Here is a 27,428-nt window from a genome sequence, read left to right as displayed (position 1 = left end):
TTGGCCTCCCTTATTGCCAACAAAGGGTACATAACAAAGTACTGAGATGAACTTTTGGTATTGACCAAATACTTACGTATTTTCCACCATGATTTGCAAATAAATTCTTTAAAAATCAAACATTGTGATTTTCTGTTTTTTTCCCCACACACTGTCTCTGATGGTTGAGGTTTACCCATGTTGACAATTATAAGCCTCTGTAATATTTTCAAGTGGGAGAACTTGCACAATTACAGTAGTGGTTGACTAAATACTTATTTGCCCCACTGTATGTCAAACCACGCCAAATGCCTCAACCCTCAGGTGCCAAATGTCTAAATGGCTAAAATACAGTGAAGAAAATATGTACTTGAACACCCTGTGTTATGTCCTCTGGTCTTATGTTGACTACTTTTTGGGTTTCTTTCTAAGATTGTACATTGTTCATCCGTCCACAGGATGTCGCTATTCTAACTCAGAATCTTAAGTTTTTCTTTGGTATTGCTGTTTGCGCTCGGCTTCCCCTAGTGGCGACTTGCTGTAAGCAGCAGGCAGAAAGAACTTTTTATTTCAGTTGGAAAAGAGGCCTTGAGGTGTTAAGACGTTACACACCTCCTCTGCACCATACATCGTTGGGAACCCTTGACAAAACAAAATCTGTAAGTTTGTACGTTTTAACAGTGGGTTAGATGTAATTATGGTGTGTCTATTCTGTTATTTTGTGTATAACATTTGTGTTTTATGTATGTTCCAGTTTTACCACACACACACACACGCGCACACGTTCACGCGAAGAAATAAATGAGAGGAAGGAGTTTGGGCCTCCATTTTTCTTTGTTGGTTTAGCTCGCTGCCAAAGTCGAGTAGCCATACGCTCGGCTGAGGGCAGAAGAGTAAAAAGATTTTCAACACATCAAGCACCCAAGATGTTTCAGCAAGAAGTTTCACCACCTATCAGCCAAGTGGTCACCAGGTCGGAGGCCAGTCATTCTCATTCTTCACGCCGGTCCAGAACGAGTCAAGCTGCTGCACAAGCACGAGCAGACGCCGAAGCTGCCTACGCCAGAGCACGGTACGCCAAACGCCAAATCGACATGGAGGTCGAGAAGGCACGCATCGAGGCAACACTACACGCTCTGAAGACGGAAGGTGAAGCAGAAGCAGCGCTCGCCGCAGCTAAAGTTTGGGAGGCGACTTTCGAAGAAGAGGAGCGCGCCAAAGTCGACCTCAGCGAGCAAGGGGTATTTTCCAAGACACCCCCCTCCATCAGGCGTGCACAAGAGTATGTGCATGCTCACTTTGACGACCAGCGTGTGCAAGCAGATGGCACACAAACGCCAAACACTGAGCACCTGGTTAGGCACAATGACTCTCAACAACCAGAAAATAGCCCAAAATCAGCTGGTGCTTTTCCACATGTGCGTCACATCGACATCGCTGACGAAGAGCATCTCCAATCTCATCGTGCGAGAACGGACATCTCACACCAGCCTACACCTTCAGCAACCCCACAAAGTGAACTGTCCAATTTAGCAGCCTATCTAGCACGGCGTGATCTGCTGACATCGGGGTTCAAGGTTTTCGACAACCGGCCAGAGTCCTACCTGTCCTGGAAGTCCATGTTCTGCAACGCGACGGAAGGCCTCAATCTCAAGCCCAGCGAAGAGCTCGACCTTCTCACCAAGTGGCTCGGCGGGGAGTCTCTTCAACACGCTCAGAGGATCAGGGCGGTCCACGTGAGTAATCCGCAGGCAGGTCTCCAGCGTCTGTGGCAGCGGCTAGACAAGACTTATGGCTCTCCAGAGGTAATTGAATCCTCACTCTTCCAACGGTTGCAGACTTTTCCAAGAATCTCCAACAAAGACACTCACTTACTGCAGGAGCTTGCTGATCTTCTGTTAGAGCTATCGTATGCCAAAAGTGAAAGTTATTTGCCGGGTCTTAGCTTTCTCGACACACCAAGGGGCATAAACCCGATAGTTGAAAAACTCCCATATGGACTCCAGGAGTCATGGGTTACACAAGGTACCAAATACAAAAGGGAAAACGGTGCAGTCTATCCACCTTTTTCGTATTTTGTGCGGTTCGTAAATGACTACGCTGAAATGAGAACAGACCCTAGCTTTATGTTACAGTGTTCAAACGTAATAAATCCAAGGGTTGATAAGACATCAGTAAGACGAGACAAATACAGAGTTCCATTGGCGGTGAATAAAATAGAGATCAGTCCGGCTAAATTGACAGCACCCGATCCAGACAAACAATGTCCTATCCACCAAAAACCACATTCACTCGTCAAATGCAGGGGGTTTAGAATGAAAACACTAGACGAAAGAAAGAACATTCTCAAAGAGCACGCCATTTGTTTTAAATGTTGTGCGTCCACAAATCACAGGGCTCGAGACTGTAAAGCTATTATCCAATGCTCAGAATGTGATAGCGATGCTCATGTGTCTGCCATGCATGTCGGTCCACCTCCATGGACACCTCAAGACTTTAATCCCCCAACCCAGAGTCACGGCGGGGAGTCTGAGGGCCCAAATCCTGTGAACACAGCCAGTTGCACAGAAGTATGTGGGCAAGGCGTAAAAGGAAAATCATGCTCAAAGATCTGTTTAGTTAATGTATATCGCCGAACTTCTCCAGAAAAGAAAAAGAGGGTATATGCCATGTTGGATGATCAGAGCAATTCATCCTTAGCCAGATCTGCGTTTTTTGACATGTTTAATGTGCAAGGTACCATATTCCCATACACCATGAGAACATGTGCAGGTTTATCAGAGACACAAGGTCGTAAAGCTGATGGCTTTGTTGTAGAAGATGTAGATGGTAAGGTCTCCATGATGCTGCCTACAATAACAGAATGTGATCAGATTCCAGATAATAGAGACGAAATTCCCAGCCCTGAGGTAGCAGCAGCTCACCCTCATTTGCGATCAATCGCTTCACAGATTCCTCCTCTCGACCCATCGGCAGACATTCTTCTGCTCCTGGGAAGGGACATCATTCAGGCTCATAAAGTTCGTGGTCAGGTAAATGGGCCAAACAATGCACCTCATGCCCAGCGTCTCGATTTAGGATGGGTTGTCATAGGTGATGTCTGTCTCTCTGGAGCTCATAAACCCACATTGAACTCATTTAAGACGAACGTTCTAAACAGTGGACGTCCCACGTTCCTCAGTCCTTGCGAAAACACAATCGTTATCAAAGAGAAATACACCAAAAACGATCCACTAAACACACAAGCGGAACTAGGACAACATATTTTCCAACAAACAACAAATGACGACAAAGTTGCACTTTCGGCAGAAGATGCGTTGTTCCTAGACATTATGCACAACAACTTTGCTAAAGATGAGGCGAATAACTGGGTAGCTCCACTTCCATTCCGCTCACCTAGGCGGCGCCTACCTGACAATCGGGAGCAGGCCTACAATCGTTTAATGTCGCTCCGCAAAACGCTGAGAAGAAAGCCTGAAATGAGAGCGCATTACGCTGAGTTTATGGAGAAAATATTCAGCAAGGGCCATGCCGAACCAGCGCCCGCACTGGCGCCAGATCAAGAGTGCTGGTATCTCCCTAGTTTTGGCGTTTACCACCCGCAAAAGCCAGAAAAAATTAGGGTAGTCTTTGATTCGAGTGCTCAACTTGACAATGTTTCTCTCAATGACGTGCTCCTCAAGGGACCAGATCTTAACAACACTCTCGTAGGAGTTCTGATGCGGTTTAGGTCCGACCCATACGCCGTTATGGCAGATGTGGAGCATATGTTTCACAACTTTGTAGTACGAGAAGACCACCGTAACTACCTTCGTTTCTTGTGGTTCCAAAATCATGACCTTGATGGAAAAGTGCAAGAATTTAGGATGACTGTCCATGTGTTTGGTAATTGTCCTTCCCCATCAGTCGCCATCTTTGGACTGAAAAGAACAGCCATAGAAGGAGAAATGGAATTTGGCAGTGACGCAAAAGAATTCATTGAACGGCACTTCTATGTAGATGATGGGCTAAAGTCATTCTCTTCCATAGAGCAGGCCATTGATGTTCTTAGTAGGGCACAGAAGATGCTGGCTCAGTGTAACATACGCCTGCACAAAATCTCATCCAATTGTCCTCTCATAACAGGAGCCTTTCCAACCGAAGATCGTGCTGTAGGCATGCAAGGTCTTGACATTGGGCAGACTACCCCACCAATGCAGCGCAGTTTGGGCTTAGGATGGGAGCTGTTGACTGACCAATTCAAGTTCCAAGTAAGAGTAAATGAAAGGCCGTTCACAAAAAGGGGAGTTCTGTCAGTTATCAACAGTGTGTTCGACCCACTTGGTTTTGCTATTCCAGTAATCGTAGGGGGTAGAACCATACTCAGAGACATTTCCACAAATGTTTCAGAGTGGGACACTGAACTGCCAAAAGACAAATTAGAACAGTGGCAAAAGTGGAAAAGTTCCCTCGGACACCTACAACATCTTGAAATTCCCAGAATGTACACTTCAATACCGCTGTCTGCAGCCCAAAGAATAGAGATTGACGTTTTTTGTGATGCTTCCACAAAAGCCGTAGGTGCGGTAGCATACCTCAAACTCACAAATGAGGACGGACACAGCGAAGTGGGATTCCTCCTCGGCAAAGCACGTTTAGCTCCTAAACCAGACATCACCATACCCCGACTTGAACTCTGTGCAGCAGTCCTGGCCGTGGAAGTAGCAGAGTTGGTTCTAGAGGAGCTGGATGTCACAGTCGATCAGGTGAATCTTTACACAGACTCAAAGGTAGTGCTTGGGTACATCTCAAACACCAAGAGACGCTTTCACGTTTATGTGCACAACAGAGTCGAACGCATCAGGCGCTTTGCACAAACTCACCAGTGGCATTACGTGCCCACACACTTAAATCCGGCAGACCATGCCACACGAACGTTGCCCGCTGAGCAGCTCTCCAGCTCCACCTGGCTCAGAGGCCCAGCTTTCCTCTCCAGGTTGGACCAAAGTCAAGTTCGAAGTCAAACCTTCGATCTCATAGACCCAGAGACTGACTGTGAGTTGCGTCCTGAGGTAACAACTTGCACTACCACCCTATCAAAAGCCCAGTTTAATAGTGCCAGATTTGAAAGGTTTTCAAGTTGGAAGGTGCTGCAAAAGGCTATTGCCAAACTCCAACATATAGCTCAATCATTCAAGAACAACTCTGAGGTTTCCTGTCGTGGCTGGCACAACTGCAACAAACATTTAACTGAAAAGTCACTGCAACTAGCCAAGACCACGATCATTCGCACCGTTCAAAGAGAGGTCTTCGCAGAAGATATTGGATGCATTGAAAAAGGCACAGCTTTAAAAAACTCAAGTCCACTCAGCAAACTGAATCCATTTGTTGACACGCAAGGGCTCCTTAAAGTTGGAGGCCGACTAAAGAAAGCACAGTTGTCTGCAGAAGAAACCAATCCCATACTAATCCCTGGAAAGCACCATCTTGCTCAGCTCATAATAAGACACTTTCACGAAAAATTATGTCACCAGGGAAGGCATTTCACGGAGGGAGCAGTCAGAGCAGGGGGCTTTTGGATTGTGGGAGGAAAAAGAGCAGTAAGCAGTGTGATTTTCAAGTGCATCACATGCCGCAAATTAAGGGGCAGGCAACCTGAACAGATCATGGCTGAGCTACCTGAAGACAGGCTGTCCACGGACCCTCCTTTCACAAATGTAGGCCTTGATGTGTTCGGTCCCTGGTCCGTTACAGTGAGAAAAACGCGTGGTGCTAATGCAGATGCTAAAAGATGGGCAGTCATATTCACCTGCATGAGTACACGTGCAATTCATATTGAAGTGATTGAGTCAATGGACACATCGTCGTTCATTAATGCACTGCGTCGTTTCTTTGCCATCCGAGGTGGTGCCAAACTCTTGAGATCTGATTGTGGGACAAATTTTGTGAGTGCCTGCAAAGAGCTCCAAATAGACAAACTAGGCTGTCACAATGACAAAATAGGCACATTCTTGAAAGACAGTGCGTGCAAATGGCAGTTTAATCCTCCACATGCATCCCATATGGCTGGTTCCTGGGAACGCATGATCGGCGTCACCCGAAAAATCCTCAATGCAATGCTCCTTGAACATCCATATGGGAAGCTCACACATGAAGTACTCGTAACATTGTTAGCTGAAGTCACCGCAATTGTAAATGCCCGTCCGCTAACAGCCGTTTCTACAGATCCCGAAAACCCAGTCATTCTTACTCCTGCGATGCTACTCACGCAAAAGGTTGGCACACCACCGATTCCACCAGGGCAGTTTCAGTCCGGTGACCTATTCAAAGCCCAATGGAAGCGCGTGCAGTACTTAGCTAATGTTTTCTGGAGTCGTTGGCAGAAAGAATACATCGCAGGCCTGCAGGTTCGTCACAAGTGGAAAACAAAAAAGCCAAACCTTCAAATGGGCAACGTTGTTTTAATGAGGGAGTCTCTAGAACATAGGAATAATTGGCCACTCGGACTGATCACAAAATCTTTCCCAAGTGAGGACGGTAATGTCAGAAAAGTTGAGGTTAAGATTTTCCGAAACGGCGAGAATAGGTTTTACATTCGCCCAATTCGTGAAGTTGTGCTTTTGCTGTCTAAGGATAGCATGTAAAACGAGTTGTTGTTTTGTATCGTTCATTAGTTAAGGGCTGACATCTTGCAGATGTCAGGCGGGGAGTGTTATGTCCTCTGGTCTTATGTTGACTACTTTTTGGGTTTCTTTCTAAGATTGTACATTGTTCATCCGTCCACAGGATGTCGCTATTCTAACTCAGAATCTTAAGTTTTTCTTTGGTATTGCTGTTTGCGCTCGGCTTCCCCTAGTGGCGACTTGCTGTAAGCAGCAGGCAGAAAGAACTTTTTATTTCAGTTGGAAAAGAGGCCTTGAGGTGTTAAGACGTTACACACCTCCTCTGCACCATACATCGTTGGGAACCCTTGACAAAACAAAATCTGTAAGTTTGTACGTTTTAACAGTGGGTTAGATGTAATTATGGTGTGTCTATTCTGTTATTTTGTGTATAACATTTGTGTTTTATGTATGTTCCAGTTTTACCACACACACACACACGCGCACACGTTCACGCGAAGAAATAAATGAGAGGAAGGAGTTTGGGCCTCCATTTTTCTTTGTTGGTTTAGCTCGCTGCCAAAGTCGAGTAGCCATACGCTCGGCTGAGGGCAGAAGACCCTGCTATTTCACAAGTTCTCCAACTTATAAATAATGAAGGTTTCTGAAATTTTCATGGTCGGTGCATATCCAGACAGATAATCTAAAAAGAAAAACCCAGAAATCACAATGTATGATATTTTAACAATTTATTTGTGTGATACAGCTGCAAATAAGTATTTGAACCCCTGAGAAAACGAATGTTAATATTTGGTACAGTAGCCTTTGTTTGCAATTACAGAGGTCAAACGTTTCTTGTAGTTTTTCACCAGGTTTGCACACTCTGCAGGAGGGATCTTGGCCCAACCATTAGTCGGGTTTCTGGGCTGTCACTGAGAAACAGAGTTTGAGCTCCCTCCAATGGTTTTCTATTGGGTTTAGGTCTGGAGACCGGCTAGGCCATGCTAGAACTTTGTTATGCTTCTTACGGAGCCACTCCTTGGTTTTCCTGGCTTTGTGCTTCGTGTCATTGTCATGTTGGAAGACCCATCTCCGATGCTCTACTGAGGGAAGGGGGTTGTTCCCCAAAATCTCACAATACAGGGCCCCAGTCATCCTATCTTTAATACAGTGCACTCTTCCTGTCCCACGCGCAGAAAAACGCCCCCAAAGCACGATGCTACCACCCCCATGCTTCACAGTAGGGATGGTGTTCTTGGGTACTCATCATTCTCTTACTCCAAACACGGTTATTGGAATTATGACCAAAAAGTTCTATTTTACTCTCATCTGACCACAGAACTTGTTCCCTCTGCATCATCCAAATGGTCATATGCAAACTTGAGACAGGCCTTGACATGTGCCGGTTTAAGCAGGGGAACCTTCCGTGCCACGCATGATTTCAAACCATGACGCCTAGTGTATTACCAACAGTAACCTTGGAAACGGCGGTCCCAGCTCTTTTCAGGTCATTGACCAACTCCTGTCATGTCGTTCTGGGCTGATTCCTCGCCTTTTTTAGGATCATTGAGACCCCACGAGTTGATATCTTACATGGGGCCCACTCCGATTGAGATTCACTGTCATATTTAGCTTCTTCCATTTTCTAATGATTGCTCCAACAGTGGACCTTTTTTCTCCAAGCTGCTTGGCAATTGCTCTGTAGCCCTTTCCAGCTTTGTGGAGGTGAACAATTTTGTCTCTAGTTTCTTTGGACAGCTCTTTGATCTTGACCATGTCACAAGTTTTAATCTTACTGATTGTATGGGGTGGACAGGTGTCTTTATGCTGCCATCGACCTCAAACAAGTGCATCTGATTCAGGATAATACATAGAGAGGAGGTGGACTTTTAATAGGCAGGCTAACAGGTCTTTCTAGCTGATAGAGAGGTGTTTATATACTTATTTTCTTCACGGTCATACTCGCATTTAAAATGTCTGACAACAGCTTTGCATGCTTCCAAGAAATATTGACTGAATATATATGGCGGAAAACACTCAGGTGACTTGAAGTTTCATTCTGAGAACCCAATTTGGCCAAATTTCGAAATTGTCCTATTTGCACGTGTGATACATCACTGGAAAGCTTAAAATCTCTTTTTTTTCTGGGGGAAGAAAAATTTTGACCAGGAGGGCATTTAAAAAAAATATGTATTTTTTAAACAGCAAAACCCTAACTGGAGGTGAGAGCACGCGAGAGCAGAATTAAAGACGCCAGGATTTTAACGAGATATTATCGCGCCCTTACCTAGTTTCGAACCAAAAACTCCATATAGCATGTATCATCGAGTGTCAAGAAACAGATGTGAATGGCCACAGCTGGATTTTTTCGGGATTTTATGGGTAAAACATGGTAATATAAAAAGGGTTGCGATGCAAAATCGCAGACGTCAAGGAGCAATCGAGATGTTCATTTTCATATATTTACCCTTTTAAATGTTTTTTTTTTTTTTTTCTTCTTCTTTGTTTAGATCGATTATTTATCATCTAAAATATTGGGGAAAATGCGACAGTAACGGAAAAATACAATTAAGTGATAGTTATGAGGTAGATATCCTTACAGACGCCAATTTAAAATATGCGAGTAAATACAATTTTTTTTAACTTTTTTTTTTTTTTTTTTTTTTTAACGAAATATTAGACATCAATTAAAGATTCTAAGCTAAATATGACAGATATTTTGAATAATTAATATAATTACTTACCTTCTTTTTGTGGCTGGGTTGAAACAAAAGCGGTTTTCGCGACGTCTGTAAACGGGGGTTTTCAGGGTAAAACGGACAAATTAAAAGTAGTTCGGGGACTTAATGCGCCATGAATCTGCTATGGCAGCATATAGACATATTGTTCTATCAGACACAACAGTTCTTTTGGCTCAAAATATAGCAGTTTATTTTATAGAGGGGTGCGAAAGCAGAAACTGCTTTTTCAGCCTTGTCCGTGTTTTCCGCCATAAATAACATTTTTCTCTGTTACTCATCAGAAAAATGTGATTCCCCCCCCCCCTCCCCACTTTATTAAAAACATTCTTTCTGATAGTATGCACAAGGTGATGTAATGCGCTTTAACAAAATCAGTTACACTTCGCTTACACTTTATTAAAAACATTCTTTTTGATAGTATGCACAAGGTGATGTAATGCACTGTAACAAAATCAGTTACACTCGCTTAAAGCAATTTAGTTGCTTTTGACAATTTTGTTGCTAAAATATTTCAGACATTTCAATGAAAATCATTCTTTTGAATCTGAAAGATGACGGTCATGATTGATTTTAGACCTTTTTGACTGATTTCGATTAGATTGTGCTTAACCAATCGATATATCGATTCTGATTGATGTACTGTATCGTTACACTCCTCGTAATAACTCATAAGAAAACTATGTACAACATAAACTGCAGCTTTTCATAACGTGGCATAGCTCTCTGTACGACTGTACCTCTACGATGAACATGTCCTCAGCTCCCCTCTCAAAGTACATTATCCTCTCCCTCTTGTTGACACACAGTCGCTTCTGTTGGGTACACACGGCCTCTCTTCCGTACAGGACTACAAAAACGTCTGCGTCTGTCCCCGCTCCAAAAATGTCACTTGTGAAGATTTTAATCTCGTAAGGGACAACTACAAAAACAAAAAAATGGATCATGTTGGGAAGAACATTAATTTGAAAATAGCGGTAGTGGCAGTCTTACATGGTGTGTAAAGTTCCGTTTGGAGAGGATTGGGAAAAAGATCCCTGGCGATTGCGCCGTCGTCCTCGCCTTTGTCCAGCCAGCGGCCGCATGGAAAGTGAAGTTTTTGCCCCATTGAAGGAGCATCGATCTCCACCCAGTCCAGGAACCAGCCTGCTGAGCCACCACCTTAGAAACAAGGCAGCCAAAACTATTTGAACTTGAATCAGATTAATAAGCAAAATCCATAGTGCAAAAAAATCGCTAAATTCTGACCAATTCCTAGTCCCATCTTCTGTACCACTTATTCTCAGAAGGGTGGCGTGGTATGGTCTTTACCAGAGGAGTGCATCGGCACTGCCCTCACGATTCGATTCGATTACGATTTGGAGGGCCACGATTCGATTCGATTCAGAGGGTCACGATTTGATTCGGTTCAATTCGGCAATGCATTGCGATGCATTAAAGCCTGGGATGCATTAAAATTCTAAAGCAAAGCATATTCTTTGTGAATCATGAGGCAACACAAGTGTTCAGACATTAAACAACTTTTTATTGGCTCTTGTGTCACTCCTGGCTGAAGTCAAATGAAAATACTTTGTAATATATATATTAAAAAAAACAACAACAAAAAACAGATCAGAGCATTTAATTTGTGCTTTGAATGAGACCAGGGCTTTCTCTTTTTTTTTACACACAGTAGCAGCCTTTCACACAGTGCAACATCTGAACTCCTGTGCAAAATCAGTAATTACAGTCACTGTATTTTAGTCACAATGACCCATCAATAAAAATATTCAAGTAAATATTAAAGAAAACGACAAAGAAAATATTGTAGTGCAGCAGCATCTTTATCGCAATATCAATCCAGGGATCAGTTCAGTTGCAAACAAAACATCAACTAAATTGCAATGTAGAACAAAAGTAAAATGTAGCCCTAGCCCACTATATATGTGCAATAGAGGTTAGATCGGGCCTAAAAAATCCAGCCCGACCCGACATGGCCCGCTGGTATTGAAGCCCGACCCGGCCCGAGCCCGATCAATTAACTAGATTTGCAGGCCCAGCCCGAAAAACCCAAATTTTTTTTTTTTTTTTTTTTTTTTTTTTTTTTTTTGGAGTGACGCTGAAAAAAAAAAACGCAGCAGCAGCAATTTATTTTCATTTCTTCGAGTTGGCAGAAAAAAACGCAAGTTTTCTTAATGTTTAAATAGTCTACATATTTTTATGATCATTATAAAAGCATTTACACAACGAAATAACGCTGGGAAAGTTTATTATAAAAAACAAAAACAAACGGTTTTGCAGACACACAGAGGAGAAGATTCAAAAGGATCACATTTCTGTTGCTTTTGTGTGCATAAATAAAAGTGTCCTTCGTAACGAATTCTCAGTTGGCAGAGAAAAAAGCGCAAGTTTTCTTAATTTTTAAATAGTCTACATATTTTTATGATCATTATAAAAGCATTTACACAACGAAATAACGCTGGGAAAGTTTAATATTAAAAAAAAAAAAAAAAAACATGTGGGCCACTGCCTTCATGTGCGTGCACAAGCAAATGCACAATTCAGAGAGCCTGCTCTCGGTTTTATTTTTTTTTTCTCTATAATTTATTAGTCCGGCGCGGCGACCGACCCGAACGTGAATGCTTCACATTTTCGGGTCTGGTTCGGGCACAAGATCTAACCTCTAAGAGATAGGACATAACATAACAATGGCTGAAGCGGAGAAAGAGGGAGCGAGAAAGATTATTGACGCACCTAAGACATTGAAAGCAGACATCTGGAGACATTTTGGCTTCTACGAGGTTGGTGGGAAACTTGACCAGAGTTATGCAGTGTGTAAAAAAAGAAACATAAGAATAATAATACAAATGGAGAAACCAAATCCGTTGCATCACCGGAATTGCGCATGGAAGATTTTTGTTGACACCACTAGTCTTTACCATACTAAACAATCACACTACATACAGTATGTTTTTATATCCTCATTTGTGGCACCAAGATGTTGTGAAACTGTGTTTAAACCATTGTAGGGCAAGTTTTAGACATTTTCACAGTTCTAGCATTACCGTGGTTGTCGTGTCCAATACGTAACTTCTTCAGGGGCCCGATGTCCACTGCCTCTACGGTGAACTCATCGATCATGCCTCGCTCAAACTTGTTCTTGTGTGTCTTGGAGGCCTTCAAGTTAATGATTCCTAGTAGAGAAGAGCATCTAAGTTGCTGAAAGTCGTGATTCCCAACAATAGCTGTGAGAACTCGGGTGTGCTAAAGCAAATGACCGAATTTCACCTGATTAGTCTGGAAAATTATTTATTGTATAGAATATATCTGTTCATCCATCCAATGAAGTATGAATGCATATAGCCTACTGGAATTCTCGTACTATAAACTGCTACTTTTTCCCCCTCATTTTGAATCCTGCCGGTTATAGAACGCCATCATAATTATGCCATGACACTCTAATGGGCAGCATTAATGAATGCTTGTGACGGTTGTCATTTAGTGTCATCCGGCAAATTTCGTCACTAACTCCGTTTACTGTATGTCCAGCTCAGATCTTTTACATCCATTCAAAAGTGAGATAATTTGCAGGATGATACAAAATGGCATATGTCATAAGCATTCATTGATGCTCATGGTGGTGTCATGTCATAACTACAGTCTTATGGCACCACTGTCAAATAAAGTGTTACCATAGCTAGCAATTAATGAAACGACTAGAACAGCAACTGAAGCAATATTTAGCAGAGAATATGAATTTTGATTGTGTCAGAATTTCAAGTTTGAACTCCGAGACAAGTATCAATAATACAGTGCCTTGCAAAAGTATTCGGCCCCCTTGAACCTTGCAACCTTTCGCCACATTTCAGGCTTCAAACATAAAGATATAAAATTTTAATTTTTTTGTCAAGAATCAGCAACAAGTGGGACACAATCGTGAAGTGGAACAAAATTTATTGGATAATATAAACTTTTTTAACAAATAAAAAACTGAAAAGTTGGGCGTGCAATATTATTCGGCCCCCTTGCGTTAATACTTTGTAGCGCCACCTTTTGCTCCAATTAGAGCTGCAAGTCGCTTGGGGTATGTTTCTATCAGTTTTGCACATCGAGAGACTGACATTCTTGCCCATTCTTCCTTGCAAAACAGCTCGAGCTCAGTGAGGTTGGATGGAGAGTGTTTGTGAACAGCAGTCTTCAGCTCTTTCCACAGATTCTCGATTGGATTCAGGTCTGGACTTTGACTTGGCCATTCTAACACCTGGATACTTTTATTTTTGAACCATTCCATTGTAGATTTGGCTTTATGTTTTGGATCATTGTCCTGTTGGAAGATAAATCTCCGTCGCAGTCTCAGGTCTTGTGCAGATACCAACAGGTTTTCTTCCAGAATGTTCCTGTATTTGGCTGCATCCATCTTCCCGTCAATTTTAACCATCTTCCCTGTCCCTGCTGAAGAAAAGCAGGCCCAACCATGATGCTGCCACCACCATGTTTGACAGTGGGGATGGTGTGTTCAGGGTGATGAGCTGTGTTGCTTTTACGCCAAACATATCGTTTTGCATTGTGGCCAAAAAGTTCAATTTTGGTTTCATCTGACCAGAGCACCTTCTTCCACATGTTTGGTGTGTCTCCCAGGTGGCTTGTGGCAAACTTTAAACGAGCCTTTTTATGGATATCTTTGAGAAATGGCTTTCTTCTTGCCACTCTTCCATAAAGGCCAGATTTGTGCAGTGTACGACTGATTGTTGTCCTATGGACAGACTCTCCCACCTCAGCTGTAGATCTCTGCAGTTCATCCAGAGTGATCATGGGCCTCTTGGTTGCATCTCTGATCAGTTTTCTCCTTGTTTGAGAAGAAAGTTTGGAAGGACGGCCGGGTCTTGGTAGATTTGCAGTGGTCTGATGCTCCTTCCATTTCAATATGATGGCTTGCACAGTGCTCCTTGAGATGTTTAACGCTTGGGAAATCTTTTTGTATTCAAATCCGGCTTTAAACTTCTCCACAACAGTATCTCGGACCTGCCTGGTGTGTTCCTTGGTTTTCATAATGCTCTCTGCACTTTAAACAGAACCCTGAGACTATCACAGAGCAGGTGCATTTATACGGAGACTTGATTACACACATTTGGATTCTATTTATCATCATCGGTCATTTAGGACAACATTGGATCATTCAGAGATCCTCACTGAACTTCTGGAGTGAGTTTGCTGCACTGAAAGTAAAGGGGCCGAATAATATTGCACGCCCCACTTTTCAGTTTTTTATTTGTTAAAAAAGTTTAAATTATCCAATAAATGTTGTTCCACTTCACGATTGTGTCCCACTTGTTGTTGATTCTTGACAAAAAAATTAAATTTCATATCTTTATGTTTGAAGCCTGAAATGTGGCGAAAGGCTGCAAGATTCAAGGGGGCCGAGTACTTTTGCAAGGCACTGTAGCTTAGATAAGAGAAAGAATCAAACCCACCCGAGGATTGCCTGCTTCGAAGACTTTGTAAACAAGATATACAGTGCCCTCCATAATTATTGGCACCCTGGTTAAGATGTGTTTTTTAGCTTCTAATATTTTTTTTAATTCAAATAATATGGGACCTAAATGGAAAAAAGAGAAAAATCCAACCTTCAATACAAGTGCATTTATTCAGTGGGGAAAAAATCCCACATAAAGAAATAATTATTTGACACTTCAAGTAATGTGTGTCACAATTATTAGCACCCCTGGTGTTAATACTTTGTACAACCCCCTTTTGCCAACAAAACAGCACCTAATCTTCTCCTATAATGTTTCACAAGCTTGATTTTGTGTCTGGTGAACCATTTCTGTGTAGATTTGGCCATATGTTTAGGGTCATTGTCTTGCTAAAAGACCCAGTGACGACCCATCTTCAGCTTTCGGGCAGAGGGCAACAGATTTTGATTTAAAATGTCCTGGTATTTCAAAGCATTTATTATGCCATGCACCCTAACAAGGTTCCCAGAGCCTTTGGAAGCGAAACAGCCCCACAGCATCACTGACCCACCCCCATACTTCACAGTGGGTATGAGGTGCTGTCTACACGCCAACAAGCTGTTTGGGAGGCATGCACGCAGAAAACCTTTCCTCACTCACAATCATAAACGCAAACGTCTGGAGTTCGCCAAGCGGTATTGGGGCTTTAACTGGGACCGTGTGCTTTGGTCAGATGAGACCAAGATTGAACTTTTTGGCAACAAACACTCTAACTTGGTCTGACGTGCCACGAAAGATGCGCATGCTGAAAAGCACCTCATACCCATTGTGAAGTATGGGGGTGGGTCAGTGATGCTGTGGGGCTGTTTCACTTCCAAAGGCCCTGGGAACCTTGTTAGGGTGCATGGCATCATGAATGCTTTGAAATACCAGGACATTTTAAATCAGGGGTGTCCAAACTTTTTGCAAAGGGGGCCAGATTTGGTGTGGTAAAAATGTGGGGGGCCGACCTTGGCTGACAACCTTTACATAGAACAATATATTTAAGCAAATTTTAGCAAGCCATTCTGTGTGTCACATTTGCCTCATTATCTTTTTTATTTACAATATTGGCCCTAATATAAGACGTTGTTTTTTGCATTGAAATAAGACTGAAAAAGTGGGGGTCGTCTTATATTCGCGGTCTAGACGTTATACCCATTCACGACGCTAGATGGCGCCAGATATCATTGAAGCAATGTTCTGTCATGACAGAACTCAGCTACTCTCAAGTTTAACCAGTTTGCATTATTTTTTTGCAATGTTTTTCCTTTCAGATTTGTTTCAAGACTACAGTTACAGTTAGACCTCAGTTTGATGGTTAATGCAGTTATTGCAATTTTGTTTCATCACAATAGATTGGTTTATTTACACATCAAAAACCAGAAGCCATTCATTTACGAATGTGATTGCACTTTCGTTTACATATTTAAATGTTCAGATATTAAGATTTGAATGAGGCAAAATAACATGCTTTTTCTTTCAAATATATTGTTATAATCATTTGTTTCAGATGTACTGTAATTATTTTCTGTATAAAAATTAATTTGGTGTTCAAAAAGTTTTCATTCAAACTTGAGTCTTGAAAAAGAGGGGGTCGTCTTATAATCAGGGCCGTCTTATATTCGGGCCAATACGGTAATAATTTCAACAATCTCGCAACTAGCCTTGTGGCCTTCTTTCGACTCTCGGGCTCTTGCGAAATACTGCTGCTGTGAAATTAAAGTAGCTTCAAGTTGCTTCAATTTCTCGCTGCCTGTAATCTTGTCGTACAGGTCAGCGTGTCTTCTTTGGTAATATCGCCTCACATTGAACTCTTTAAAAACAGCGACTGTCTCTTTGCAAATGAGGCAGACACGGTTGATGCGTATTTTAGTGAAGAAATAGTCCAATTTTCACCTATCCTTGAAGCGTCGGCCGTCGTAGTCAACTTTTTTTGTTGATTGTCGCCATTTTAGAAAATTGGTAGTAAAGGGTCACATGGGTAATGTTGCTTAGAGTGCTGCTGCCTTTTAGTGTGTAAATGAGGAGCAGCTTTTAGTGTGTAAGCTACTTCATATGCTGGTGGCAGTACTGCTGACCAATTTATTATGTCTGTGTGCGGGCCAGATGTTATTGATTTTATGACAGATGAAATTTGACCACGGGCCGCATTTGGCCCCCGGGCCGGACTTTGGACATGTCTGTTTTAAATCAAAATCTGTTGCCCTCTGCCCGAAAGCTGAAGATGGGTCGTCACTGGGTCTTTCAGCAAGACAATGACCCTAAACATATGGCCAAATCTACACAGAAATGGTTCACCAGACACAAAATCAAGCTTGTGCAACATTATAGGAGAAGATTAGGTACTGTTTTGTTGGCAAAAGGGAGTTGTACAAAGTATTAACACCAGGGGTGCTAATAATCGTGACACACATTATTTGATGTCAAATAATTATTTCTTTATGTGGGATTTTTCCCCCACTGAATAAATGCACTTGTATTGAAGGTTGGATTTTTCTCTTTTTTTTCCATTAAGGTCCCATATCATTTGAATTAAAAATAAATATATTAGAAGCTAAAAAACACATCTTAACCAGGGGTGCCAATAATTATGGAGGGCACTGTATATCAAGGGTACAAAATGATGTGATTCAGCCAGGAGCTGTGATCACCCAGAAGTACAATGAGAATACACAAGTCTATAATGCTTGTTGAAAGGGCGTTGCTTACTATGAAACGATACCTACGAAAACGAATGTGAACCTTAAGTATCAATTCTGGTGGTTTTCCACAGAAAAATATAATGAGTAGTTATAATAATTTAGACATTTCTGCGTCCAAAAAATTGCCTTTTACGTGCTTTATTTTACTTAACATTTCAATCTAAAAACGACGAGGGCCAGATAGCCGCAAGACGTGCTGAGGCAATGCTAACATCAGAATTCAACCTAAATAAGTTGTGATTGTATGTAAAAAAAAAAAACTGCGTTTGTTGAGTAAAATTAAGATAATCCTGCATGCTTTCCTCAAGTATTAAATTTCTGATGTGAAAATTGAGTGATATATTAGCTGTTGAAAACTTGCACTTAAAAAAAAAAAAAAAGTCGCTATTTCGGGCAAAAACTAATATGATATGTTAAATATTGCTATTGATCCTGAAAATATAGGTGATTATCTCGGCATTTGGTGATTTTTGTGCGTCTAACGTAAAATTTGAGAATTTTATAGCAATTTTAAATGTTGTTATACTAATATAAAAAAATAATTAACCAGGATTTTATTAGGGAACGACTGAATTTTTTTGATGTCGCTGCTCATGGAGACTCCTATATGCCTAAGGGAGGTACCTGATTTGGTTTTAGGTCACTAGCGGCGTTGGTTTTGAAAGTATTTGAATTTTAACTTTTTGAAAATAGGCCCCCTACGGATCGGCCCTGTGTCCCATCAACTTAGAGTCAAGTCTCTGAATGATAAAAATAATAAATAATTTATTAGAATTTAAAACATAATTAACAAGGTGTGCATGAAGATTTAATGCTGCAGTTCAATTTTTTTAGCCGCTCCTCCTGGTGTGCCTACTTTAGCCACTACGCAATACAGTACAGTCATGTCACCACAAGTGGAATTTCAAAAATTTATTTGGTTGAATTTGATTTGGTTATTGAATACAAGCGTAGCTAAGCCAACACAAATAATATTTAAATGGCCCTGGGGCAATTTTGTATAGGAAGACCTGGGCCAGAGGTTGAAAAAAAATGAGGGCTGTCAAACGATTAAAATTTTTAATCGAGTTAATTACAGCTTAAAAATTAATTAATCGTAATTAATCGCATTTATAACCATCTATAAAATATGCCATATTTTTCAGTAAATTATTGTTGGAATGGAAAGATAAGACACAAGACGGATATATACATTCAACATATGGTCCATAAGTACTGTATTTGTTCATCATAACACTAAATCAACAAGATGGCATTAACATTATTAACATTCTGTTAAAGCGATCCGTGGATAGAAATACTTGTCGCTCTTAAAAGATAAATGTTAGTACAAGTTATAGACATTTTATACAGTGCCTTGCAAAAGTATTCGGCCCCCTTGAATCTTGCAACCTTTCGCCACATTTCAGGCTTCAAACATAAAGATATGAAATTTAATTTTTTTTGTCAAGAATCAACAACAAGTGGGACACAATCGTGAAGTGGAACAACATTTATTGGATAATTTAAACTTTTTTAACAAATAAAAAACTGAAAAGTGGGGCGTGCAATATTATTCGGCCCCTTTACTTTCAGTGCAGCAAACTCACTCCAGAAGTACAGTGAGGATCTCTGAATGATCCAATGTTGTCCTAAATGACCGATGATGATAAATAGAATCTACCTGTGTGTAATCAAGTCTCCGTATAAATGCACCTGCTCTGTGATAGTCTCAGGGTTCTGTTTAAAGTGCAGAGAGCATTATGAAAACCAAGGAACACACCAGGCAGGTCCGAGATACTGTTGTGGAGAAGTTTAAAGCCGGATTTGGATACAAAAAGATTTCCCAAGCTTTAAACATCTCAAGGAGCACTGTGCAAGCCATCATATTGAAATGGAAGGAGCATCAGACCACTGCAAATCTACCAAGACCCGGCCGTCCTTCCAAACTTTCTCTTCAAACAAGGAGAAAACTGATCAGAGATGCAGCCAAGAGGCCCATGATCAATCTGGATGAACTGCAGAGATCTACAGCTGAGGTGGGAGAGTCTGTCCATAGGACAACAATCAGTCGTACACTGCACAAATCTGGCCTTTATGGAAGAGTGGCAAGAAGAAAGCCATTTCTCAAAGATATCCATAAAAAGTCTCGTTTAAAGTTTGCCACAAGCCACCTGGGAGACACACCAAACATGTGGAAGAAGGTGCTCTGGTCAGATGAAACCAAAATTGAACTTTTTGGCCACAATGCAAAACGATATGTTTGGCGTAAAAGCAACACAGCTCATCACCCTGAACACACCATCCCCACTGTCAAACATGGTGGTGGCAGCATCATGGTTTGGGCCTGCTTTTCTTCAGCAGGGACAGGGAAGATGGTTAAAATTGACGGGAAGATGGATGCAGCCAAATACAGGAACATTCTGGAAGAAAACCTGTTGGTATCTGCACAAGACCTGAGACTGGGACGGAGATTTATCTTCCAACAGGACAATGATCCAAAACATAAAGCCAAATCTACAACGGAATGGTTAAAAAATAAACGTATCCAGGTGTTAGAATGGCCAAGTCAAAGTCCAGACCTGAATCCAATCGAGAATCTGTGGAAAGAGCTGAAGACTGCTGTTCACAAACACTCTCCATCCAACCTCACTGAGCTCGAGCTGTTTTGCAAGGAAGAATGGGCAAGAATGTCAGTCTCTCGACGTGCAAAACTGATAGAAACATACCCCAAGCGACTTGCAGCTGTAATTGGAGCAAAAGGTGGCGCTACAAAGTATTAACGCAAGGGGGCCGAATAATATTGCACGCCCCACTTTTCAGTTTTTTTATTTGTTAAAAAAGTTTAAATTATCCAATAAATTTTGTTCCACTTCACGATTGTGTCCCACTTGTTGTTGATTCTTGACAAAAAAATTAAAATTTTATATCTTTATGTTTGAAGCCTGAAATGTGGCGAAAGGTTGCAAGGTTCAAGGGGGCCGAATACTTTTGCAAGGCACTGTATTAAAACCCCTCTTAATGTATTTGTTTTAATAAAAATTGTAAAGTTTTCAATCAAAAAATAAACTAGTAGCCCGCCATTGTTGATGTCAATAATTACACAATGCTCATGGGTCGCACCCAAGCACCAGCAGAGGGCGACAAAACTCCAAAAAACATAAGTAACAAGTGGAGATTACACTGTACTGTCATTTTAATCTGTTTGAGCGGGGTATGTGCGTTAATTGCGTCAAATATTTTAACGTGATTCATTAAAAAAATTAATTACCGCCCGTTAACGCGATAATTTTGACAGCCCTAAAAATATTAAACAGCTTGAAGGTGTTGCAGTGAGCAAAGTAGAACTAATTTATCCGTCCCACCTGTGTCATCCTTGATGCCGTAGAGCGTCATAAAGACGTTGGCGTCCGTCCCGGCGTACTTCTTGTCACCGGTTTTTAGTCTCACCGTGTATGTGGTGGACATAGCTGCCGTGACGAAATGTTTTTAGTATTATAGTATTATTCATTTCTCTTGCTTTGTTTCTGAACTTATTGGCTGATGTTGACAATAATAACTGCCAGTCCCCACTGTTTGAATAGATTGGACGCATATCCAATGAGGGTTGGCGAAGAGAAGGACCGCAATTTTCATATGTTTGACACTTTTGTTGCTAAAACCATTTTATACAATAGAGGGGAAAAAAACATCTTTTTAAATAAATTGTGTTTCTATAAAGTGATGATAATTACCAATGTTTTGGTCTATTTCAATATGTCTGTTTTCAACTAATTGATATAATGATCCAGATAGATTAATTTTTACATCCCTACTGGCCACCTCTGTGAAATATTTCTGGAAACGCCAATGTGCTTATCACCGTCAATGCCAGCCAATGAGTTAACAGTGACCTCACCTTTCTGCTCCAGGCCCAACGTGGCCTCTGAGTCATCGTCGTCATCATCGTCGTCTCCCTTCTTCATGAAGGCCTCATCCACAGGGACCAGCTCCCTGGCCAGCTGCCCATCATCCTCGTCTACCGCCAGCCATCGCTTGCACGGGAAGAAGTAACTGGAACACAGCGGTGGCCAGTCCCATGACCTTTCATGTGTGTTTGAATGTTAAATGTTCCCCTGTACTTTGAATGTGTAAGTACCATTTCTTGCCACAAAGGGGTGCTGTATCATATTTCATGTGCACATGAGTGAAGTTCAATATCAGAAGCTGTGTTGGGTGATCAAAATGAATACTGTATGGATTTATTCCTGTTTTACTGCATTTTATATTATTGTTCGTTACTTACGTGGTGTCGTCTTTGTTGTCTACAATCTCCACTCTGTCCAGGAACCAGCCTGCCCCAGCCTGGCTGTTATCATGGCGGATTCTCAACTTCTTTAGTGGCCCCAAGTCCACAGACGTGATGCTGAACACGTCCTCCTTGTGACACATATATTTATGCTGATTTATTAGATTTAGTTGGCATACAAGCCTCAGAGAAACAAACATCATTTGGAGCCTGGGTAGGTTCTTACCGCTATTCCTGACTTATTTGTTCTAAAATTGTTTTTTTTATTGTTATTTATTTTTAAATTATTTTTGTTGTTTTAAAGTTTTTTGGTTTTTTTTACATACATTTCCAATATGTCCTTCTGGAGGAAAAATACAGTTTTATACTTATACTTAAATTACTATTCTTTTGTTGGAGTTTTACTCTTTCCACCTGGGAAAAAGATACATAATGCTCTATTGTTATTGCCTAATTACCGTAATTTTTGGACTATAAGCCGCTACTTTTTCCCTTTATTTTGAATCCTGCGGCTTATAGTCCAGTGTGGCTTATTTGTTGATTTATTTGGGTAATAGGCAACACTTTATTTGACAGTGATGTCATAAGACTGTCATATTTATTACATGACACTATCATGGGCATTACTAAATGCTTATGTCATTAAGTGTCATCCAGCAAATTATGTCACTTTTGGCACACATTTATGTCCAGCTTGGATCTTTTACATCCATTCAAAAGGCAGATAATTTGCCAGATAACACCAAGTTACATCTGTTATAAGCATTCATTAATGCTCAGGACAGTGTCATGTCATAATTATGATTGTCTGATGACAGTCTTATGGCGCCACTGTCAAATATAGTGTTACCAAATACCAAAACTAGCAATTAATGAAACAACTGGAACAGCAACTGAAGAAATAATTATCACTGAACATGAATTTTGATTGTTATTTAATTCTGTAGCGCTGCAATGCATGCTAGGAGGCATGTTGGACAACAACAGTGTTGACGGCAGGTGGCAGCAGAGGTTGACTGTCTCCCCCAAGGGAGCAGTGATGGCCAAATGAAACATCTGGATGCAATGAAGCTTTGCAGCCAATTGGTTCAAAGCTTCATGGTGGTTCATTTGGTCTTATGACAGCCATATGCCGCAGTCAAATAAAGTGTTACCAGTAAATATCTTTTGGTGTAAATATCCCATAATACATTGAAGACAGCTGCTGCTTATAATCCATTTGGCTTATCTATGAGCAAATGCCGTTGTCGTGCCAAATTTGGTGGGTGGCAGCTTATAGTCAGGTGCGCCTTATAGTGCAAAAATTAAGGTAGTTGTATTATTCAGGCATGTATGATTCAGGATAATACATCGAGTGGAGGTGGATTTTCAATAGGTGGACAAACAGATCTGTCAGGGTCAGAAGTTAGCTGATAGACAGATGTTCAAATACCTATTTGCAACTGTACCACACAAATTGTTTAAAAAATAATATATTGTGATTTCTGGATTTTTGTTTTTAGATGTTCTCTCCCACAGTTGCCATGCACCTACGATGAAAATTTCAAACTCCTCCATGATTTGTAAGTGGGAGAACTTGTAAAATAGCACAGGGTGTTAAAATACTTATTTTCTTCACTGTATATACAGTATATACTAAAGATGTGACCCGATCAATCGGCATCCCGATCCCAGAGCCTTTAGTTTTGGCTTTAAGTAGAGCTATCAAATTTATCGCGTTAACGGCGGTAATTAATTTTTAAAAAATTAATCACGTTAACGCAATTAACGCATGCGCTGCACGACCTACTTACGCATTGTCACGTTCAATCTATAATGGCGCCGTTTTACCTATTTATAGAGCTAAAAGGCAGCGTAAAATGAGTAGAGTGAATTTTGGCAGTCTTTGAAGCCTTTATTTAATTGGCAATAGTAAAAGGTAATAGTTAATCTTTTTCTTAACACCCTATGTTATTCCCCAACGCAGAGAAGATATATCAATTGGTGCCACTACGCACAGTCATGGTTGCACTTCCAATCATGCATTTGGGCAGAACAGTTAAATGGCTACAGTATCATTTACTGAAAGCTCAACAAATACACTAGATGGCAATATTTAGTCACAATATACAAAGTCACATTTACCCTTTAAGAATTACAAGTCTTTCTATCCGTGGATCCCTCTCACAGAAAAAATGTTAATAATGTAAATGCCATCTTGATGATTTATTGTCATAATAAACAAATACAATACTTATGTACTGTATGTTGAATGTATATATTCGTCCGAGTTTTATTCATTTTTTTTCTTAATGCATTCCCAAAATGTATATGATCGGGAAAAATGATCGGGAATGATTGGAATTGAATCGGGAGCAAAAAAAAAGCAATCAGATCGGGAAATATCGGGATCGGCAGATACTCAAACTAAAACGATCGGGATCGGATCGGGAGCAAAAAAACGATCGGAACAACCCTAGTATATACGGTATATGTACAGTATATGTACAATATGTATCTGAAAATGTACATTAAAAAACAAAAGAATAATAGAGCGTGTTATTGACATAGTGTATATGTGATCTTACCTGACCTCTCTCAAATTTATTGAGATTGTTGGACTTCCTTAAGCGGCGCTCGCCCGTGTCGCCGATTTCGCCGTAGACGTTGATGTAAACTTTAGCATCAGTCCCCGCTCCCCACATATTCCCCGTGAACACGTGCACTTCGTAAGAGTTTACTGGATGGGGGCAATCAAGATTGTTAATCATGTGACATTTACACTTCTCTCGAGGACATGAGACTACATTTACCTTCGAGGTCTTCATTGTCGTCGATCAGTAGTTCGACCACAATCTCCCCGTCCTCCTCGTCCCTGGCCAGCCAACGGTTGCAAGGGAAGCTGAATGTCTCGACCACCTCCTGCAGTTCCTCCACCATCTCCACTACCTCCTCCTCGTCTTTCTTCTTCTTCTTCTTGTCCTTCTTCTTATCCTTCTTTGCATCTTCCCGCTTGACCTCCACCTTTACCATGGCCATTGTCAGGCGCTTTATGTCCACCGACTCCAGGAACCAGCCGTCGCCGATGCCTGAGCCGTCGTGGTAGATGCGCAGCTTGTAGATCTTGCCTACATCCTGAGCTTCCATCTGGTAAAGTGGAAGACAAGTGTTGCACTTTGTTTGCTTCAGGTTTAAAAGTGTTCAGATCACTGAAAAAATTACTTAAAAACAGCAAAAAGGTGCATTTTTATCTGTTACTTCCCACTACAATGCAAAAGGACCTTGATACTCACCTTGAAGATCTCTGTAGTGCCACGTTCAAAATTGTTGGAGCGGCTCTTCAAGGGAAGAACTTCCGTCTTTCCCTCGTCTCCGTAAATCTGACAGAAAACGTTGGCATTGGTGCCACCTGTGCGCACGTCTCCTGTGACCACGCTTACTTCGTAGTTGATCACTGTCGTCGAACATAATTTGGGAAGAAGTTGTTAAGCAGAAAGATGAATTGCCATCCATCAGCAAGTCAGCATTCTTCCACGTCTAAAACGCTGATTAAAATTCTTACACTTCTGCTATATCATTGTATTTAATCATATTTTTACTGTCAATAATCTGTTCTAAGTTGATGTTTCGCCGTGGGTAAGTAGTAGGCATGTGCCGGTTACCGGTTCCAAGTTTTACTGTGGAATGAAAACGTCACAGTTTCAAAACCACTGAAATTTTCCATCATACTGTCGAAAGGTATTAGCTATTTTTTATGTCCTAAAAATGCAGCGAGAAATCTGTGGCTTGGAGCGGCAGCGCTCACCCCTGCCCCTACGGTTGTTGCTCTGTCCTGTGTCTGTCGGTGACACTACACCTGAGCTTTTTCCCCCCTCAAAAAAGACAAAGACGCTAGTACGGGAGTACTTTGGCTACGGAAAAGAAACAGACGGTCATGGCTCAGAGGAGGAAAGACAACCGACATGCTCGCAGAGAGTGGTAGCCAGGGGAAACCACCTCCAACATGATTTTACATTTACATGACCTTCATCCGTCACTTTACACAAAATTAAAGGTAAGAAAACGCTGTCATGAACGTTTCCCACCTGCTATTAGAATTAAGTCAAGCGTGTTTAGTGTATCTAGTGATGGTAAAACAAATATTGCAATGTAAGCTTGCTAAAGAGGCCGATAACGTGGCTAGTTAGCATGCCAAGACGGCTAACCAGTTTCCTCTCTACCATTAACCTACTTTTGTAAAGTATTTCGTCATTGTAAACATCTATACAAAATAACATTTTCATAATGCAGCCTGTGTTGTTTTTTTCTCTTTGGCGACTTTCTGTGTTGAGAGGGTGTGTGTGTATAATGTGTAAATAATTATACGAGTCATACACTCACGTTCTGTCTCTTACTCTCGCTCTCCATTAATATTCAACTAAGTAATATGAATAGTAGTAGTGGTATGTGTTTTACATAAATAATATATGATCAAATTGATTTTAAGTCCAGTTCTATATTACCAAGGGTTCTTTGTAATGTTGAGCAACTTGAGCTGTGGCTGTGGGTTTAGTAAAGTTCTATTTGTTTGAATTTTATTTAAAATATTTAACTTTTTTTGTTATTTTACTTATTTTAACATTATGCTCATGTTGATGTTCCAATTTGCAAATATGTTGTGAAAAATAAATACTGTATATATATATTTTAAACCATCTCAAAATATCACATTTTAGAACTATAATTGCAATACAGTGAAGCTGCGGTATTTTTGCTTAAGGTTATCACACCGTCAAAATTTCAAACAGGCACATGTGTAGTAAGTAGGTGTTATTGGTATTATTATTCATTTAAATGAGGAAAGAGGATTTAGAAAGATTTTAACTTTAGAAAGATTTGTTAAGTACTGTGTTCATTTTTTAGATGTTTAATTTTTTAAATTGAAAAATGATAAGTATGTTTTACTCCTTTGTCAAAATTTTCAACATAGTAGGCAAGGACTCGAGGTAAAAAAAGACATATGGGTCATTCTAGAATTGGAGGTCACTTAGGCTTTAAAGCTCTTGCAGAATAAGCCTTCGTCTATTCTTCTATCCATTCATCCATATACGTCATTTGTATAGGTTTGAATATTTACATTTTTCTATGTCTAGGATCTCGCTGGGATAGATTTCCACCTCCACTTTGCCATCAGCCTCATCCTTGCAAAGCCAGCGATGGCTGGGGAACATGTATTCCTTGCCCTGGACCGGCACCGAGATCTGAACACTGTCAAGAAACCATCCGGCTCGCAGGCCTTCATTGGTGTGGCCGATGAGGAGTCGGTTGATCTGCCAAGACGAGAAAAAAAGCTGAATCAAGGTTAGAATAATTTGGCTTTTTTTTAAATGTTTTTTTGTCAAGAAATTTTAACTCATTTGCTAGTTTTTGTGAATTAGACTAAAAAAAGATGCCATTTAAAAAAACAAAAAGAACTATCAGAGTCCCAAAAAATCGAAACCTTAAGTGGAGTAAGTGACATGAATACAGTTATAGGATTTTGGCAAGAAGAAAAACAAGCAGAATATATTTCATATTATGAACAGATGGACTTGAAATCATTAGAAAGTGCTGTGCCAAGACAATGGGCAGATGAGGGCAGAACAGATACAGGACGCCTTCTGACCACGGAAGCCCAACACGTGTCATGCAGCTGACACGGCAAGATTGACGCTGACAAGCAGGTCATA

At 40.9% G+C, this 27,428-nt stretch overlaps 1 protein-coding gene across 3 annotated transcripts in view; it reads right to left on the bottom strand.

Moving 5' to 3' along the window:
- The window catches only part of LOC130905652 (lipoxygenase homology domain-containing protein 1-like), a 129,399-nt gene that overhangs the window by 29,501 nt on the left and 72,470 nt on the right, over nucleotides 1–27,428 (bottom strand). For 2 of the 3 annotated variants that reach the window (XM_057819224.1, XM_057819222.1), the window contains 10 exons: nucleotides 26,837–27,029; nucleotides 25,014–25,174; nucleotides 24,534–24,867; nucleotides 24,309–24,460; nucleotides 21,739–21,872; nucleotides 21,352–21,506; nucleotides 20,819–20,923; nucleotides 12,343–12,471; nucleotides 10,292–10,459; nucleotides 10,039–10,220 (listed from right to left, as the gene is read on the bottom strand). In XM_057819224.1, coding sequence (XP_057675207.1) covers nucleotides 10,039–10,220; nucleotides 10,292–10,459; nucleotides 12,343–12,471; nucleotides 20,819–20,923; nucleotides 21,352–21,506; nucleotides 21,739–21,872; nucleotides 24,309–24,460; nucleotides 24,534–24,867; nucleotides 25,014–25,174; nucleotides 26,837–27,029 — 1,713 coding nt within the window. The remainder of the gene's footprint in view (nucleotides 1–10,038; nucleotides 10,221–10,291; nucleotides 10,460–12,342; nucleotides 12,472–20,818; nucleotides 20,924–21,351; nucleotides 21,507–21,738; nucleotides 21,873–24,308; nucleotides 24,461–24,533; nucleotides 24,868–25,013; nucleotides 25,175–26,836; nucleotides 27,030–27,428) is intronic. The other variant, XM_057819223.1, reaches the window with a different exon arrangement.

Source organism: Corythoichthys intestinalis, chromosome 17 (assembly GCF_030265065.1).
Source record: "Corythoichthys intestinalis isolate RoL2023-P3 chromosome 17, ASM3026506v1, whole genome shotgun sequence".
In the NCBI taxonomy this organism is placed as follows: Eukaryota; Metazoa; Chordata; class Actinopteri; order Syngnathiformes; family Syngnathidae; genus Corythoichthys; species Corythoichthys intestinalis.
The sequence above is the reverse complement of the archived record's forward strand: the minus strand, read 5'-3'. Positions and strand labels throughout refer to the sequence as shown.